The sequence below is a fragment of the Anser anser genome (genome assembly GCF_964211835.1).
Source record: "Anser anser genome assembly, chromosome: 1".
Lineage (NCBI taxonomy): Eukaryota > Metazoa > Chordata > Aves > Anseriformes > Anatidae > Anser > Anser anser.
The window spans coordinates 16,032,084-16,049,398 of record NC_139720.1 but is presented as its reverse complement, the minus strand read 5'-3'; the positions used below and the strand labels follow the sequence as shown (position 1 = coordinate 16,049,398).

General features: G+C 37.4%; 1 protein-coding gene across 1 annotated transcript in view; it reads right to left on the bottom strand.

Moving 5' to 3' along the window:
• SLC2A13 (solute carrier family 2 member 13) overlaps positions 1-17,315 on the bottom strand; it is a 159,800-nt gene that overhangs the window by 72,592 nt on the left and 69,893 nt on the right. The window contains exon 4 of the mRNA XM_083825750.1: positions 15,633-15,741. Within this exon, the coding sequence (XP_083681876.1) occupies positions 15,633-15,741 (109 nt within the window). The remainder of the gene's footprint in view (positions 1-15,632; positions 15,742-17,315) is intronic.

The window sequence follows — 17,315 nt, the reverse complement described above, 5'->3', positions numbered from 1 at the left end:
GTTCCAGACAAAGAATTTTTTCTGTTAGGAAAGGAAAATGTCTTTTATGAAACCAGGATAAATCCCCAAACAGGCACATTATTTCAACTCTGTGGAAAACGTCTAGCTCAGAAAGACAACAAACATCAGCTGCCAATACCCTCCTCATAACTATATTTAGATACAACAAAAATAAGCTAATATACAGAACCTAAGACATACTTACATCATTTAAAATGTTAAAATGTGGATGCTAAATTTACTCCTAGTGCTTCCATACATGACGGTCTACCATGCAGCAAAGCACGGGATCGCTACAAGATAATGTTGTTAGCAAAAGCCAAAACTTGGTTTGCAGAAAAGACGAGGGACAGATCAGCTTTGATACTGCAAGATGAAAGATGGACCTCAGAGCTGCCCAGCTAAGGCAGTCGTCCTGCACCAGTCACCCTGACTGACCCTGCACGTACCGCTTCCAATGCTGGAAGGCTCATAGAGACCAAGAGCTTTACTGGAGCTGACCCACAATTTCTTCCAAGCTTCAAACGAGCCCAAACGAGCCTCACGGCTGAGTTAGAGAAGCTAAAAAATATGAAATCTTATCACCACGTGAATACTGGTACACACTACAAACACATCACAGGAAGCTAAAAGCTGTCATCTTACAGAAGTGCAGTAAGCTACTAGTTTTACTTAGAAAATGTGCTTAAAAATGCTTGCAAGTGTATGTATATACTAGTGTGCCTACCTGAGAAAGAAGTTTTATAACAGCATCTTTCCTTCTCTTTAGCACAGCCATTTGCTCCACTGCATTCTCAAAAGACAAAGCTGAAATGTTGCCACAAATGACTCAGAGCTACTTGTTCTGCTTCCATAAGGCAAAAACCTCAACATGGCTCATGTTCTGTGGAGAGGACGGGCAAGCGAGCTAGGCCTCTAAGAAGGGAATTCATTTCTCTTTCCAACAGACACTTTCCAGTACCTTTTCAAGCACCTCAACTAAAATGTTTTTCTTCTCTCTTTCTGTATTTCTTTTTTTCACCCTTGTTCTCTACTGTTGGGTCCTTCTCTAGCGTAGTTCAGTCTCCCTTTCACACCAATTGCTTCCAGTAGTGTATTACACTATGAAGAGAACGGAGATTTCCAAAGCTGGGCAGGAGTCCACCATCTCAAACTGCTCACCTATACCTATCGTCTGGTTAATAAGCATTTCTAAACCAAAGGGTTTCCATAGATGGCGGCATCATGTACGGCCAAGCCAGGAAAAGTCACTGCAGTTGCTCAAGCACAACTGAAGACAGCATTGGACAGCAAAAGCTTTTGCAGAGATGCTCAAAGAGTCAATCAGACCAGACTTTTTAGAGAAAGGGACTATTCTCAGCTGACAAGTGATAGGACATGAGGAAATGGGCTCAAGTTGCACCAGGCGAGGTCCAGATTGGACATTAGGAAGAATTTCTTCACGGAGAGGACGGTCAAGCATTGGAATGGGCTGCTGTGGGAAGTGGTGGAGTCCCCATCCCTGGAGGTATTTAAAAGACACATGGACATGGCTCTCAGGGACATGGGTTAGTGATGGGACTCGGTAGGTCACGTTGATGGTTGGACTTGAGGATCTTGAAGGCCTTTTCCAGCCTCAATGATTCTATGATTCTATGAAACCGACCATACGAGAATTAAAATTATTTTATAGCTAGTTTAAGTTAATAAATGTCATAAATCAGCAAACAAACAGTGAGATCCAAACGCCTGTGGAGACCTGACCAGTATCTTGCAGAGCTTGTGTTCCAGATCTCAGTACACTCAATCATATTATATATACACGTTACCACGAGAACGTCCAGTTTCTGCCTCTGTTCAGAATTCTGGCAGTGCTCGAGTTCATTTTTCACAGTGTGACAAGAACCTCCCCCCAGAATTGTTCTTTGCTATAAGATATAAGCCTTCAAAGTAGGACTATATACCCTGAAAAATACAATGAATTAAACCTTGCTAATTTTACTTATTTAAAGCTCTAATAAAGCAATTGAGACAGAAAAAGAGAACGGTTTTGTATTTGACAATTTTCAAATTATAAATGCTTAAACACGATGATTATTTCTCTACCATTATATGAAACTGTATGAAAAGAAAGAATGGAAAATGACTCAGAATGAGTATGTGTTTTTCTTAAAAGCTGTCCTATTTCAATAATAAGCCGCTCTCCTTACACGCATCAGAAAAAAACATCAGCCTGTATCCTGCCTTTTCTTTCCTCTGTAAACAAACAGCATATATCACACCTTGAAATAAAAATGTAAATTTGGTTATTGAATATTAAAATTAAAATGGTTGTTGAAAAGTCTAAGATTTTTGGAACATGAATTTGAAAAAGGGTCATCACCAGCAAACAAACTTTACACTTCTCATTCTTTTAAGATCCCTTTTCTTCTGCTCTTGCGTGCAAATGGAAAGGAGCTGCTGATGCTGCACACTGCTATGATTTCTTTCAGTACTTTGTATCTCACTACAGCACTAAATTATGGTTGCAGTCTGGATCAGTCCCTTGTTCTCCAATCCTATTAAACGCTCAGATGTAGGATGTATGGAGATTTTAAAAGGTTACATTCAAAACTTTGCTTAAAAAATAGCCAGATTGATCCAAGTTTTACTGAGATCTTACCCGGTTCCTAACAGCCCTTGATGCAAAAGCAATGAAACAGTACTTCTGTCTGCTTCCCTCTCTTATCCACATAAAGGCAACAAGTATTTCTTTAGTACACAGACAGATCTAATTCTTCATATTAGAAAAGCCAGTAGAAAGGGTATCATTTGAGGGATTAAAGCATATGTGACAAATGTTTGTCTTTTCTCATGAGGCAGACCAGAAAAAACAGGAGGAAAGCCAGAACTTGCCTCATTTTCCACCTGACAACATGGTCATCTTTTCCATTCTGGCTCATTGAGGATATATTTGCAATGCACACAGCAACTCCACTCTGTCCTGTGTGACTTCAGACGATTTGCCTTGAAAGTAGCAAACTGAAGAAACTAATGAGAATCTAAATTTTTCCTTAGAGTTTTTCTCAATTCTTAAGAACCGAATTCATTACTCTGATGCTACACCTATGACTTAAAGACCTGAAGTTGAAAACATCAGGTTGTCATCGTATAAAGTTTAATAGCTCAAGCTTTCTCGTCTCTTTCCCCAGTCTACATAGAACAGAAATAATATAACTAAGTAGGAAATTGAGTACGGGTAAGAAAGCCCAAATCATCTTAAATGATTATTTTTGTTGTGCTTTTGTCCCCCTTCCCCTTCTTCTAGAAATTGCTTCTAAAGCACCTTCCATGCATAATCCTGACCAAAAAAAAAACATGTTTAGGTGAAAGTGGAGCCTTCAGAAAACAGAAGTCTGAATCAGCAGTATGCTATTTAGGTGCTCTTCCTTTCCTTTACAAAATGTAGAGAATAATTAAACTTCTCTGTAAAATGCATGAAATTCTGCTGACAACTTAGTCTCACAACTTTTTCCTGTTTTCCAAGACATCTGTAAAACATGCCTTTGGGAGGATGCAATGTACAAGTAACTACTGAAAGGAAATAAAATATCACAAAATGATCCTGTTCTTCCTGAAAAAGTTCCGAATGCATTAACTGAAGTATTATTACCTCCCATAGGCTTGTTAGCACTCTTTAAAAACAAACAACCATGTTAAGCCATCAGAGGCGAGTCTCCCCTCCTCACCTGGAGGGGATCAGACTCACCTTGCACCCACCAGATTTCCCTCCAGCTCTGCTAACCCATGATCTTCAAAGAAACTACTGGAAACATAGACAGGAAGGACATTTCCATTTCATTTCTGTGTGCTGACACCCTCGCTTATGCCCTGGGCTCTCCTCGTTAACACTCTCCCTGTTACGACTTATTTCCCTCACTGGCTTTACATTCTTCCTCACCACACTAAATTAAGAGTCTCTTCGGTGATTTCTTATTTTTCTTTTGATTTGGTGACTGCAGTCCATACCACACCGTCTGCATGGGCTACTTTGATCACAGTAATCTTTGTTTTGCAGACTCCTCATCTTGATTAGCCTTTAAATGTCACTTTTTCTTTTTTTTTCCTCCTTTCTATTTTTTTTTTTTAATTTATGATCCATTTCTGGACTATTTCCATTTATGGTAACTTCTTGCATTGAGCATAACCTTTCAGTGTGAATATATATATATATATATATATGTTTGTTCTGTCTCTCAACCTCTGTTGCATAGAGCATTTCGAGTAGCCTGCAGTGATTTAACTCCTATTGACAGACTCCAAAGAATCCAATTTACAGGGCTGATTTCTGTGCTCTTAAAGTAAAGGTGAATAAACAGATCTAAAGGGCATCATATCTCTTACTCTGTGTTTGAATGGTAATATATTGGTAATATATTTCACTGAGGTTTTTGTGTTGAGGTATTGGGCAGCATCTAATCAGGTGACCTTTTATAGTTTAATTTTGTGTCTTCTCAAGGTGTGTTGCGTTGTGAGCTTTGAATTCTTTCACGTGTATTATTCCTTGTTTTCTGTTTAAGTAGACACCTCATTCTTGCTAAGAATACATTTGAGTAATACATGTCCTTGTTTTCACAAGTGAGCAACCCAGGACATAAACAAGATGTTCTCCCCTTACCGTACCTTAAGGAAAACTGAATTAAATCGGTCGCTGATTGCTGTCTGATTTCCTGGTCTCAAACCCAAAGAATGGCCCTTGCTAGAGATACCAGAAACATACAGTCCAACAAAATTATGCCTACTAAACATTAGCAACTGAATAAGAAGGGAATTTTTACAAGAGAAACTGTTGAGACAGAACTGTGCTCCAGAAGCTATCTAGACAAATAATATGTTAAAACAAACAAGCAAACAAACAAAACAGTATTACTATTTAGGGAGCCTCCTCCAGCAATCGTTCATGAATGATTTATAAATAACATTGCTACTCTGACTTCATTTCATTACTTGGCTTTACAGATGAGCAGCATGAATGAGATGCATTTAACAGACTTCTCAACAGCTACACCACGTATAGACAAGAAGTAAAACAAAGCCATTTTACTCCAGGTAACTGTTTTACCATAACTGCTAATAACCCAAGCCATATGTTCCAACAAAGACTTTGCTCCCACCCATGCAGTTCAGTTCATATATTTCCTCCTGTATGGTCCTGCAGTGAAGTTAATACCGACTTTGTGACATGAGAGTTATTACCAAGGCAACAGATAGAAATCAAATAGCATTATGATTTCACAAAAGGCAAAAGGAAGAGTAGAAGCCCAAAGCTGAAAAAATGGGGAAAAAAAATCTACTGAAGACAAAACTTTCAATAACAACAAAAGAAATGCTAGAAAATATCTCATTTTGAGTACATTTCTTCTTTAAATTAATACTTTATTTTCAAGTTTTCTCCAAGGTGACAATCCTTCTTTAAATATGGTTTCAAAACCTGCAGAACTATAGGAACAGATTTTTATCATCTATCATTTAAAAATATATATATTAAGGCAAAACAACAACAAAAAAGTCCTAGTAGCACGATGGCTAGTTGTTTTGCAGTGTTTTAATAAAAACATCTCAACATTCTGGCTAGTCTAGCACTGAAGATTATATTAATTTTTATGAAGAGATGGGGAAGCACAGGGACAGATGTGTGCTTGTGCACATAGTCCCTGCCAATCAGATTTTATTAAAAAGAAAAAATCCTTCTAGCTAATAACCCAAGACACTAGTTGAAAAAGTAAGGAAAAAAGGGGAAAAAAAAAAAAAAGAGGAAAAGATTTCACATTGTAGTTCTTCAGCTCATGGAGTTAAAGGTCCAGCTTTAGGGAAGAAGTAAACAAACATGTTCAGCAACAGAGAAATCAGAAAAAAAAAAAGTATTTAAAGATTTATGAAATGGAAAAAAAAAATCCAGTGTTTCAAAACAGGCTGAAAATCTATAGTTAAGTACCCCGGACCTGCTTCCTCTGCAGTTAAAGTTTTTTTCATTGTTTTTTAAACATGAGAAAAATTATAATACAAATAATCATCAGCCTCAAGATCAAGACTGAGGCTTGGCAAGATCGAGCGCTTAGCAGTCTAAGATTTTTTTATTATTATTTGTTAAGTTTGTTTAGGTTTCTTTTTTTTTTTTTATAATACGTGTATAGCTTAAGAGACTTATTGGGAGAGAGGTAGGTTGTAAAAATTTAAGACAAAGGAAACTTTTTTTAAACATGAACTTACATTTACCTTCTATTACAACATAGCTGCTAATTCAAACACCAAAAAAAAAGAAATGTTATTTCTAATACAACAGTAGAGAATGTATCACTTTAAGCAGTTAGAAATGATGAATATTTCCTACTTTGCCTAAGAGACACTCTCAGTGTAATACCTCTAATATCTCCAAGAACTAAACCATGTTCTGATAATCATTCCAGATTTTACTTTTCTTAATTTCATCCCATTATACCCATTATATAACATCTTGAACTACTTCCCTGATCTTTCTGTTACTCGTCCCTTGAAAACTTGTATGTCTGAATTACTCATTCTTTGATCTCCACGACTTAGGACAAGGACACATCCTTAAAAGCCATCTCCCAAAAGCCTTGACTAGTTAAATTGGCAAAGCAAGCGGCTTCTTAAATAAGACGAACATCTTACAGCTTTCATCTAGTTAACAACTCCATCACGATTCGCTGGTTTGTTTTGCATCTTTTTTCTTCCCTTTAATGGCTTAAAGGTGCGGTTTTTCTTTCCTATTTCAAAAGGAATGAAAACACGAAATGCACACGAAGTAGCACGAGTGGTGAGAGGCTCCCACCGGAGAGGGAGCCTTGCAGCCCCGTGCAGGGCACTGCCCAAATCGCCCAAGCCACAGGTTTCTCCTTGCTTGCTTTACAGCGAATGGTAAAATCTATACTTACAAACTGACTCAGCCTAGTTTCTCACCGCCACACAAGGTCAGCACAACAGGAGAAGGAAGATTCGTATTCTGTTCAATGTTATTTTTAATTTGAAACTGAGTGGAGTGTGGTTTCGGCGCTATCAACACTGCCTCGCGGGTGACTTTTTTTGTTGCTGTTTAATACAGATTTACTGTCTGACTGGTATCCTAAGTAAACTCTCACAGTTATTTCAGCTGATAAATTACTGCCTTTAGAGCTAAACCATTAAACCCTTAAGCTGCTGAGATGTGCACGTAGTCGTACTCACACAGCGTGGGGTGACACAGGCCATCTCCAGCAAAGGACACTCAAGAATAATCCAAAAAAGCATTTTACTCTATCTATAAACAGAACTTTTAAAGCACAGGAGTCACCTTCTGACACAAAAGGTGACACACACACTTCAGCAATATCATGACAGACTTACAAAATTTCAAGTTTACTGAACTGCCTTCCTGAAACAGGGTTTTTCTTTCTTTTCCTCTCCTTCTGGAAGCCAGGCCCTCCTCCAGGTACTGGCAGGGTGCTCAAGTCACGTTCCAGATCTGAAGTAGGAGGCAGCACAAGCTCTTCCCCCCATCCCAGCATCCTCTCACTCAAGCAGAGAGTTAATTTTATTCTCAGAGCTGCTGCAGTTTTCCTTAGCTGGCTGGCTTGTTGTTTATTTGCTTGTTTTTTAATTCCTGGGCACAGCTCTTGGCATCCTGTCACCAACACATCCGTGTTTCAGCTCCTTCCTATCAGGTTGGCTCCCCTGACAAGGCAGAAGCAGAGACGACTTCAGGGCAGGGGGTAGAGAAACGATGGTGGGGCTTCTCCTGGAGAAGCTCAAGGAGGAAAAAAAAAACAAACACCTAGTTCCAGGGCTTGGAAAACTTGTAACATAGTCTTTTTTTTTCTTTTTTTTTTTTTTTTTTAACGCAAGAATCCAGTGTCTGATAAGGACAAGATGGTGAGTATCAGGTGTTTGAAGCTCCCTCTTTAATGTTTATATATATATATATATGCTTATTTAATATATATTTTCAATGTTTCCTTTATTTAAAAGGAAACAAGCTCAGCTGTGATAATAGTACATTGCTATGTGGTTGCTGAACGTGCAAACCTTTTAAAACGCCAGAGTTAGGGTTTCATTTTCCTTCAAGTACTATGAAACTGGTACAGGCTGCTTCCATAAACACTGATTTGGAACATTTTACACTGAGCGATATGAAATTTCTTTATTAGCTACAATTTTTCCTCTGAAGACCTATTATAAATGAATTATTTCTGTACAGCATGTAAAACAGAGGCATTTGGTATAACAGGACAGTCACCTTCCCTAGAGTGCTAGGCTAGACTTGAACGTTTTTTTTCCAAAACTATCTAAAAAGCAGCTAGATACTATGCCAGTCATTTTCTAAAGATGCATCTCATTTCTTCACTGAAGTTTTTTACATTATGAGTTTGCATGCAGTACTATATAAAGCATCTTTCAATATGAAGAAAGGATAGCCTGGTCAAAGGAAGGGTCACTTCTCAAAAATCAAAATAAAAATAAATGTAAATATTTATCAAAACTCTATAAAACATTTAGAGGGTTATTATCCAAAATAGCAAGTGAGCCTGCAATATAAGCTGTCTTTTGTTTTTATTAAACACCTCCTAAAGCCTAAGGGGAAAATGTTAAATTTAAGAGAAAGATACAAGTGAGAAATATTATTCACAAAATAATATTGAAAGGTAAAAAACTGAGCAAGTAGAAGCTTACTGTTCTGGAGTCAGAGACAGCTAGACTTGTCAATTGCCAGAACTTCCCAAAAATGTCTTGACAACATTACAAAGTCTATGTTTTAAAAACATTAATGTAATTGCCCCTCTCTTCTGTAAGATTTAGATCACTGTTGGGTCTAAGAGATCAACTGAGTAAGGAAGTTACTGGTCATGCAAAAAAAAAAGGTTACATGGCAAACTGCTTGAAAATTACTGTCACCCAATTTAAATCTAAATGGAGACCACAATAAAAGATATATTGTTCTTTAATAAACACCGTGCAACTTGGATGATATTTTAACATTGTTTAAGCTTTTTTTTTTTTTTAAGTATGCTACTTTATGGATTTTGTTTTAAAATGCACAACCAGAGAACACAATAAGAAATTTATACAGCCTTAAAATCAATGCTTAGCTACAAGCCATAAGAAAAACGTGACCTGCTGTTGTATTTTTCCAGTACAACCTCTGTTTACAGATGCCGACAATTTTCCAATACAAAAATCAACAGTCAACGGCCTAGCAAAGTCTCATTTCAATAACCAATTTATTAATTTTAAATCTGGTGTAGTTTATAAATAAATTACTTGTTAAATTAGAAATCTGTCTATGGTTGCTGAAGCTCAAGGAGAAAAGCAGGTTGCTACTACTTTTGCTGTAATTCATGAAACATCCTATATAAGTACCATTTGACAAGACACTTTTCAATGATCTCCAACCAAAATACGAAGGGTTTATCTGCAGCCTCTGTCCTATCCTACCTACTCAGTATTTTATTTTAAAAAAAGTAGTTTAAGAACTGGAATTTTTTTCAGAGTTTCTCCGTCTTGACTTTCCTAATACCTCTGAGGGTTAAATCGCATTGCTGTCCAGGCAGCTGTCCCCAGGGGCAGCAGCACAGGGAGCAAGCTCCTGCTGGGGCGTGATGCTAGAGAGAAGTGACTAGTGCCTGGGGCTCACTGCAGCTATCGGGGGGCCGAGGTTTACAGCTCCTTGCAGGTCTGAGCTCTGTAATTGCTTCACAATAAACCTGGCTATTAAAACTGCCGGGAAATGTTCTTTGACTCCATTAAACTCCTCACTAGCATCCATTACACTTCAGAAGTATCCTGGCTTCTTTCCAATCTCACTCCTTTTCTCTCCTCCCTCATTTACATTCAGTATGGTATTCCTTCACTTTTCATGTTAATTGTTTTTAATATTCTTAACTTATCTTCAAACCTTCAATTTCCGCTTGTTCTATAACCTCCTCTTGTCCTCTTTTGTCTTCTCCTTTCTTTTCTCCAGCTTCTTCTCTCTCATTACTCTGAGCTTTTTCCCTTCTCCATGTAGCATTTTCTTCCACTCCCTATTTCTTGCCAGCTGGAAGAATTTGCTTTTTTTTTTTTTTATCATCTCTTTTTTTTGTTGTTGTTCTTTTGTTTGCTTGCACAGATTAGGGGAAAAAAAAAAAAAAAAGCCTGCTAAAGCTCAAAAGCATCTGTGGACCAAATCCAGACATGAATAAATTTTACATGTGGATTCACTTAACTTTTAGGAGATGCAAAGATATCTTAATAAATCATCATTTCATTGACTTGGAAAAACAGATCACATACACCAGCAAAAACACATGCTTAAATGTTAATAAAAATGCTGAAGGCCATAAACTCTCCCCGTTGATACATTAAACCACGTTCCTGTTACAGAAAGCTTTCCTAACACAATGTGAAAAGATAATAGCAAATGACTAAATTAACATCACATCAAGCTTACTGTCTCAACTGCAGAACAAATTATTTTGTTTGGCTTTCATCAAGTCCACTTTTCTTAAAGTTTGGTGAGAAAAGAATTAATTAAGATGATACAGCTGTCTCTTATCTCAGACGGAGAGTCTTGAGGGCACGGGCAGCCTGCGTGAAAGTACATCGGTTAGCCCCAAAAAGAGCAGCACAAACTCCAGCACAGGCGACTATACCTACATGCCGTTCTGACAAGACAATACTGAACTGTCTCCAATTATGGCTAAATTACCACTTAGCATTCAAGATAACTCAGGATTTTTCCAGAAAGCTTTCTTGCCTGTGACTTTTTTTTTCTTGACTGCAATAAAGCTGCACTGTATCAGAAATGTTTGCAGAAGTCACAATCCTGCTGGGATTTGAGAATATAGCTCAAACACTGATGTACTCTATTGATGGTTTTCACCAGACAATCTGAAATAGCCAGATCCTTCAAGTCCCCTCTCCTTCCCACTCCAAAAGAAACGATCTTCTGCCTTTTTGATTATTATTATTATTTTTGCAAGATGGAACTAATGGGAAATCTGAGCTTACAGTTTTACCATAAAATGACCCTCTTCTCCCATGTTTTAACTACAGATCACAGTGGGCTTGAAAATACCTGCATGCCACTGTTTCAACACAATTCTCGCATAGGTTACTATCAAATAGCTAACTTGCTATCCTGGAACAGAACTTCCTTCCCAGAGCCCTTTTCAGTATATAGGCAGATTTGTCAATCTAGGCTTGAAAGAGTGAGTTTCTGTTTTCAAGATGAGAAAATACCAGAATGATAAGAAAGGGAAAAGTTAAACCATTTCAGACCCACTTGCAGCAGTGTTAGAGATGGTTGTCTAAAATTGTGTGACTTTATCTCTTACAGGTCAGTTAAACTGGCAAAAGCCAGGACAAAAAGGAAACATTTCTTCTACTTCAGGCACTCTAACAGCAGTGGTATCCTTGTTCTTAGGGGGAAAAAAAATAAAATAGAATCAAATCAATAGGTCACTGAGCTTTATTCTTTTATTGACTAAATTTATCATGCTAGAATTTGTTCCCATGAGAGACACACGCTCCTTAGCCTATTTTTACATTTTGCTTCTTTTTTCAATCCACCCCCTCGATGCAGAGGTTGCTCTGCACGCAGTCCTCACCATTTCAATAACATCTTGTTCAGGACCGCAGCTCCTCACGGTTGGATCTTATGCACATACAGGGCTGCTACAATATGAAACTATTTCTGTGCAAAAACGACATCATTTTATTGCAAAACAGCATGGCAAGAGCACAGACCTCAAGAATTCTTACCACAGTTCTTCCTTTCACCATTCTCAAGGGAAATCCAGCTACACATGGACTTTGTTGCTTTCACTGGGTTCACTACTTGTACCCAATTTTTAACTAGAAAATTAACCCTTAAATATTGAAGCTCTATATTTTTGTTGTTGACTCCATGTGTTTTAGGTTTTTTTGTTTGTTCTTCCCCTGCTTTTTAGGATCTCTTCTACTCCTGGGAACACTTGGAGACTATTTTTAGACCCCTACAAAATTTCTCTATATAACTCCCTACCTCTAGCACCCATAGTTTTCTAATTAAAATTTGTGATTTCTTAAATAGAAGAGCTATTCAGTAAAGCATAAACAATTTGGGGAAGTATTAAATTATTCTACAACTGCTTTCTTCCTTCTATTTTCATTTCACTGTCCTGCTTTGTGATTTGATTTTTTTTTTTAAATTGAATTTTCCAGACCCACACAAACCACTCCTCTGGCCTTTCTTTCTTATGTTAAAATACAAGATATAATGAATTCTTCTGCATCAGAAATAATGGAATGCCCCAAGTCAAAAGATTAGAACAAGCTGGGGCCCATTATAGGCACTGCTAGGTTAACTGGTCACAGTGCAGAAGAGTCCCATGGAAATATGTAAAGGCAAAGGGGAAAAGTGGAGGCTGCTAAATTCTCTGCAAGGGAAAGGTAGGCAAAAACAAGTCAGAGTTATCAGCCCCTTCTCTTGCAGCCTACAAAGGGGTATAGCAAGAAAAGAGGATTCTCAGCAGCACCAAAAACTTAAGCGAACAATAACCATCAGATCAATTTTTGTGATCAACACATTTTGGTAAGTGTGCTTGCAAAACCAGTGAAGTCCGCACACTCCTACAACATCCATTTTCCTGCTGCTACAAAACAGCAATCCCAGAATGACAGAACCAACTGTTACGGTGAGGAAAACAGTGCTTAGAGAGTTAATACAACCTGACAGTTCCATAAGGTACCATTTAATTACTGCATTAAAAACCAATCATCAACTTCTATGCAAGCAAACCATCGATAGCAGATTACTTATATTTGAAAATCTCCTTTCACAGGAGTATGTTTATCTTGCATACCTGATAACCAAAAATATATTGGATTATTTAAAAATACTGGATAATTCGAATGGTTTACAGGACAGTCCTTTAACAACAGTGCCTTCACGTGTTTATTATAGGCATTTTCTTATTTTGAAGTTAAGATTCAGCTATGTTTTATAATTGCAATTCTGTCCTCCTACACATTCGAGAGCGAATTAGGTCAATTCCAAACTATTTGTAGAACCTCCTACAGAGAAAGTAGTTTGAGATTTTACAACATATGAAGGTTAAAATAAGCAGAGTCAACCTACTGGTGTCATAAGACTTGTGAACTGTCAATTTTTGTTTCTAGCCTAATAAAGATCCCTAAAGTAGTAAGAATCAAAACATGAGAATGACTGTCCTTGGCCAGAGGTTGCATCCACATCATGTTTACTAATACTTTAACAATGTTTATTATATCAGGTTCCCTAATTACCTTCTAAACTTATTTCTACTTTTGGCATCTGTAACATCCTGTGGCAATGAGTTCCACTATATAATTATGCGCTGCATGAAAAAATGTTTCCTTCTGTTTATTTTAAGCCAACTGCTGGGTAAGGACCAGGAGTCTACAAAACTATGTTATAAGGAATAATGAATAACCATACCCTCCCCATCTTCTGCACAGCATTAGTAGTTTTATATATCATGCATTTCTTCTGAGCTTCTTTTCCAGGCTGCAGAGTCCTAACCATCCTGTTCAAATACAGGATCTCTCTCTCCACATACAACCAGGTTTATCAATATTTAAAAAAACGACATTGACAACTCTTTGTACTATTCCAGCCTGGTCATGGATATCATCATGGTGTTTGTACAGAGCTATATTCAGCTTCAAGATCTCTAGCCAGTTCCCTCCTGTAAGCATTATTGGACAGTATTAAAAAGTTAACGCTTTTGCCATTTTATTAATATGTTATTTTGTATCATCTTCCCACAACTGTTCATTTTCACAGATTTGAGGATTTTAATTTTCTGAATCGTGTATGAGTACAAGCTGATTTTTGCTGGTTAGCCCCTTTCACTGACTTAAAAATACTGCATAGCAAAGACTCCCACATAGATCCCTGCAGGATCCTACTCCTGACTTTCCTTCATTGTGATAACTGATATTTTATTCTTATCCTTATTTCTTAGCTTTGTTTCTTAACCCAAGACTTCTCTCTTACTTTTTTGACCAACTGGTTTCTTCAACAAACTCTGGCAACATGGGCTAGGATAGTCAGTTCGTATGGTATAGTCCTCATGTGCCCACCAACTCCTATCCAACAGACTTGCAGGTTACAGTCAGTCTACAGCAATCGTTTTGGCTCTTTATTATTTTACTTTCCCTATGTACATATTTTTCATATTTACAAACACATCTTCTCCTTTGATTTTGTGACAATTTTAATTTTGATATAGACAGAAATAAAACTTTCTGGAGTGCAGCTTCACACAGAGTAAGCTACATTTCCAAATTCTTTTTGACTATGTATTTGAAGTAGTCCAGACTTGTTGTACGCTGATTAGTCCAGGCAATTTGTTATAATTCATTTTAATCAGCTTATTCTAAAATTTCTTCCCCTAACACTTCAATTTGAAGCAGACCTTCTGCAAGCTCTAGCGCGTAAGCTCCGTAGGCTCCAGTGTGGGAACTTTGATATACCTTCCATAATTAACACAGATGCAAAAGGAGTCTTTAAGATTTGCTGCTGCAGATTTATCTTCTGCTACTGTTCTCACAGAGCCTTGATCCGTACTGGGCCTTGAAACCCTCTCTTGGTTCTGATGAGCCTGAAGATCTCCTCAAAGCTCTTTCTGTGCCTGTCTTCTGTTTTTCACATGTAACTCAGCAGCTATTCATTTGCCTGTTTTCCACATTGGGTTACAATTGCTACTGTATAAAGTCCCTCTTTATAAAGTGTGTTACAGATTTCCCTTATTTGCAGTTAAATATGAGAGTAAATATCTATTGTTAATACTGTATTTTTTCCCACTTATGATAGATGGTAGATATTTACTCTCATATTTAATATGGTAGCTCTTGATACCACTACAAGCTTTATGATTTTAGCTGTTCCTTTTAACTGTTTCCTAACTAGCTTCCTCATTTATCTGTAGTTCTCTCCACAAGATATTACTGCAATGTATTTTACACTTACTCTTAAACCGATATGGAAATCATTTGTTATGGCTACTTTTGTAGGATAGCTCAGCAGTAATTTCATCTTGAACTAGGTCTTGTGCACTGCACATTTATCAAAAGCTACTCCTCATGTGAGCTGACAGCTTATCAGAAAACCCAATATATTCTTCTTCACCTCTACATTTGCTGAGTCTTCATACACGAAGTAGAACATATAATAATGGCAAATGCTTCTTGCCTCAGCATCTTACCTCCTTTAGCACTTCACAGTAATTTTCCATCCCATTTAAATGGTCAACAGTCTAGCCCTCACAGTATTTTGATCTATTTGCACACAAATTCGAGCCATAAGAGTACTTTCTTATCTACGCTTGCGTAGCTTTAACCATAAACCCTAACATATAATATAACGTCTCTCACTAGTTTGCACTGTCGTCTCTATATAAATGTTTATCCTTATACTGGCATCTTCTTGTACCAATTTTCTGAGATACCAAATATACCAATATCCAGATTTAAAACCAGCATTCCAGCTCTCACACTCAATTTTACACATTTCAAAATTTGTCGAGAAGTCCATCTACAACTGCTATTGGTCTAATTGACTTTTAAAAAGTATTTTAAAAGTATTTTTAAAAGAGAAGCAAGCAGTAAATACATACATGACGGTGTTAATCCCTGACAGCTGTTGAAACATCTGCAGACCACAACCCACAATTAAGGCTCTTCGAGTTGGAGGGTATGTTAGCATTCTGCAGATCACAGGTCCAGCTTCAAAAACAAACAAACAAAACAAAACAAAACAAAAAAGAATACGTAACAGTTCTTAAGTGATCTCTGTCAAGACAATGTTCCCAGGCACAACAGGTTTCGCACCTTAGCTTCAAACAAGTTTGGGCTATTTCACTTATTTTTGAACAACTTTTTCAGTTCAGTTCTGCTTTTCCATGCTGTACTACATAAGATGATTTTCATGAAGCTCAAGCAAAAAAAATGAAACAATTTTTGGACACAACGTACAGTGTAATTGATGGTAGATGCACAGCTCCCCTATAGCGTAGCAACAGATTGCACATCTGCTGTAACTGAATGTACTCAAAGTCATCACAAAATATCATTTTTGTTCCTTTTCTAAAAGTTCCCACTATTACTGAAGGGTTACTTCAGAAATGCCATTACTTACTGCTCAAAGCTGAATCACACAGATAAAAATGTACTCTCAATTCCCACCAATGTTCTCTCAATTTCCAAAAAACTGTTGCAAGTTTGGGTATTTTTAAGGTGTGGGATAGGTCTATGCTGCACAGCTGTAAGGCCAGTAGAGGGAGCATAAAATAATTAAACTTTACCCATACCTTTGGTAGCATTGGTATGACTCAAAAGTCAGAAAACACTTTATTACTGAAGAGAAAGCCAAACATTTGTGGCAAACAGAGAAAGTTTCTTCTCTGCAACTTTTACATTTTTAAAGTAACCTTAAAAAAAACGAATACAGAAAACTATACAAAACCAGGCAAAAAAGAAATTTTTTTGTCTCTACTACTTACTTGCCTTTCTTTCTGCTTAGTTTGTTGTTTGGGCCAGAACAGTTCACAAGAATATGTTCTGAGTTTTATACATCGTATCACACCTGATATACCTACCCAGAATACCTAACTAGATGACAATACATACAAGTCAAAATAGTTGCCATCAAAACAAAAAAAAAGCTTAACACAAGTTGTAACTGGAGGTGAAAATGATCTATATTTTATTGCTACACTTTTACATTTTCATCAAAGTCCTCCCTGAACATATAGAAAATATTACATGTATTGATTCAAAATAAAAACCTATCTGTTAGGTAAGAACAAATATACATACAATGAGTTTTGATTTCGGACAACTTACGTAAAATGAGTTTTGATTTCGGACAGGTCCTGCCGTATAGGTGCAGCATGACCTCCAAAATATCTTTCTCCAAGTGAGATCAAGTTACTGATAAACAGAGCCAACCTCAAGCAAGGTAAGATATTCTCAAGCAAGATGCATGGCACGGCTGGGTAGCCAACTACATCTAAGGGTTCTGGAGTCGAAGTGGCATTTCCTTGGTAGAAGGACAACAAAACATTTGCTGCTAGCTAGGAACCGTCCACAGCTCACACATAGTCTCAGATTTCTCCTCCACTACAAGCTTTACACAGAAAAAAAATGCTAATAAATGCGTCAGCCCTCAGCTTTCCATGCTCTGCATCCCACTTGAGCCTGAGGGCTTTGGGCTTAAAAAGCTTGGTCTGCAATGGATTCTGCAGCATCTGTCATGAACCCAGGCTGGTGAATGCCTATGAGACATCATCTGTTCTTAC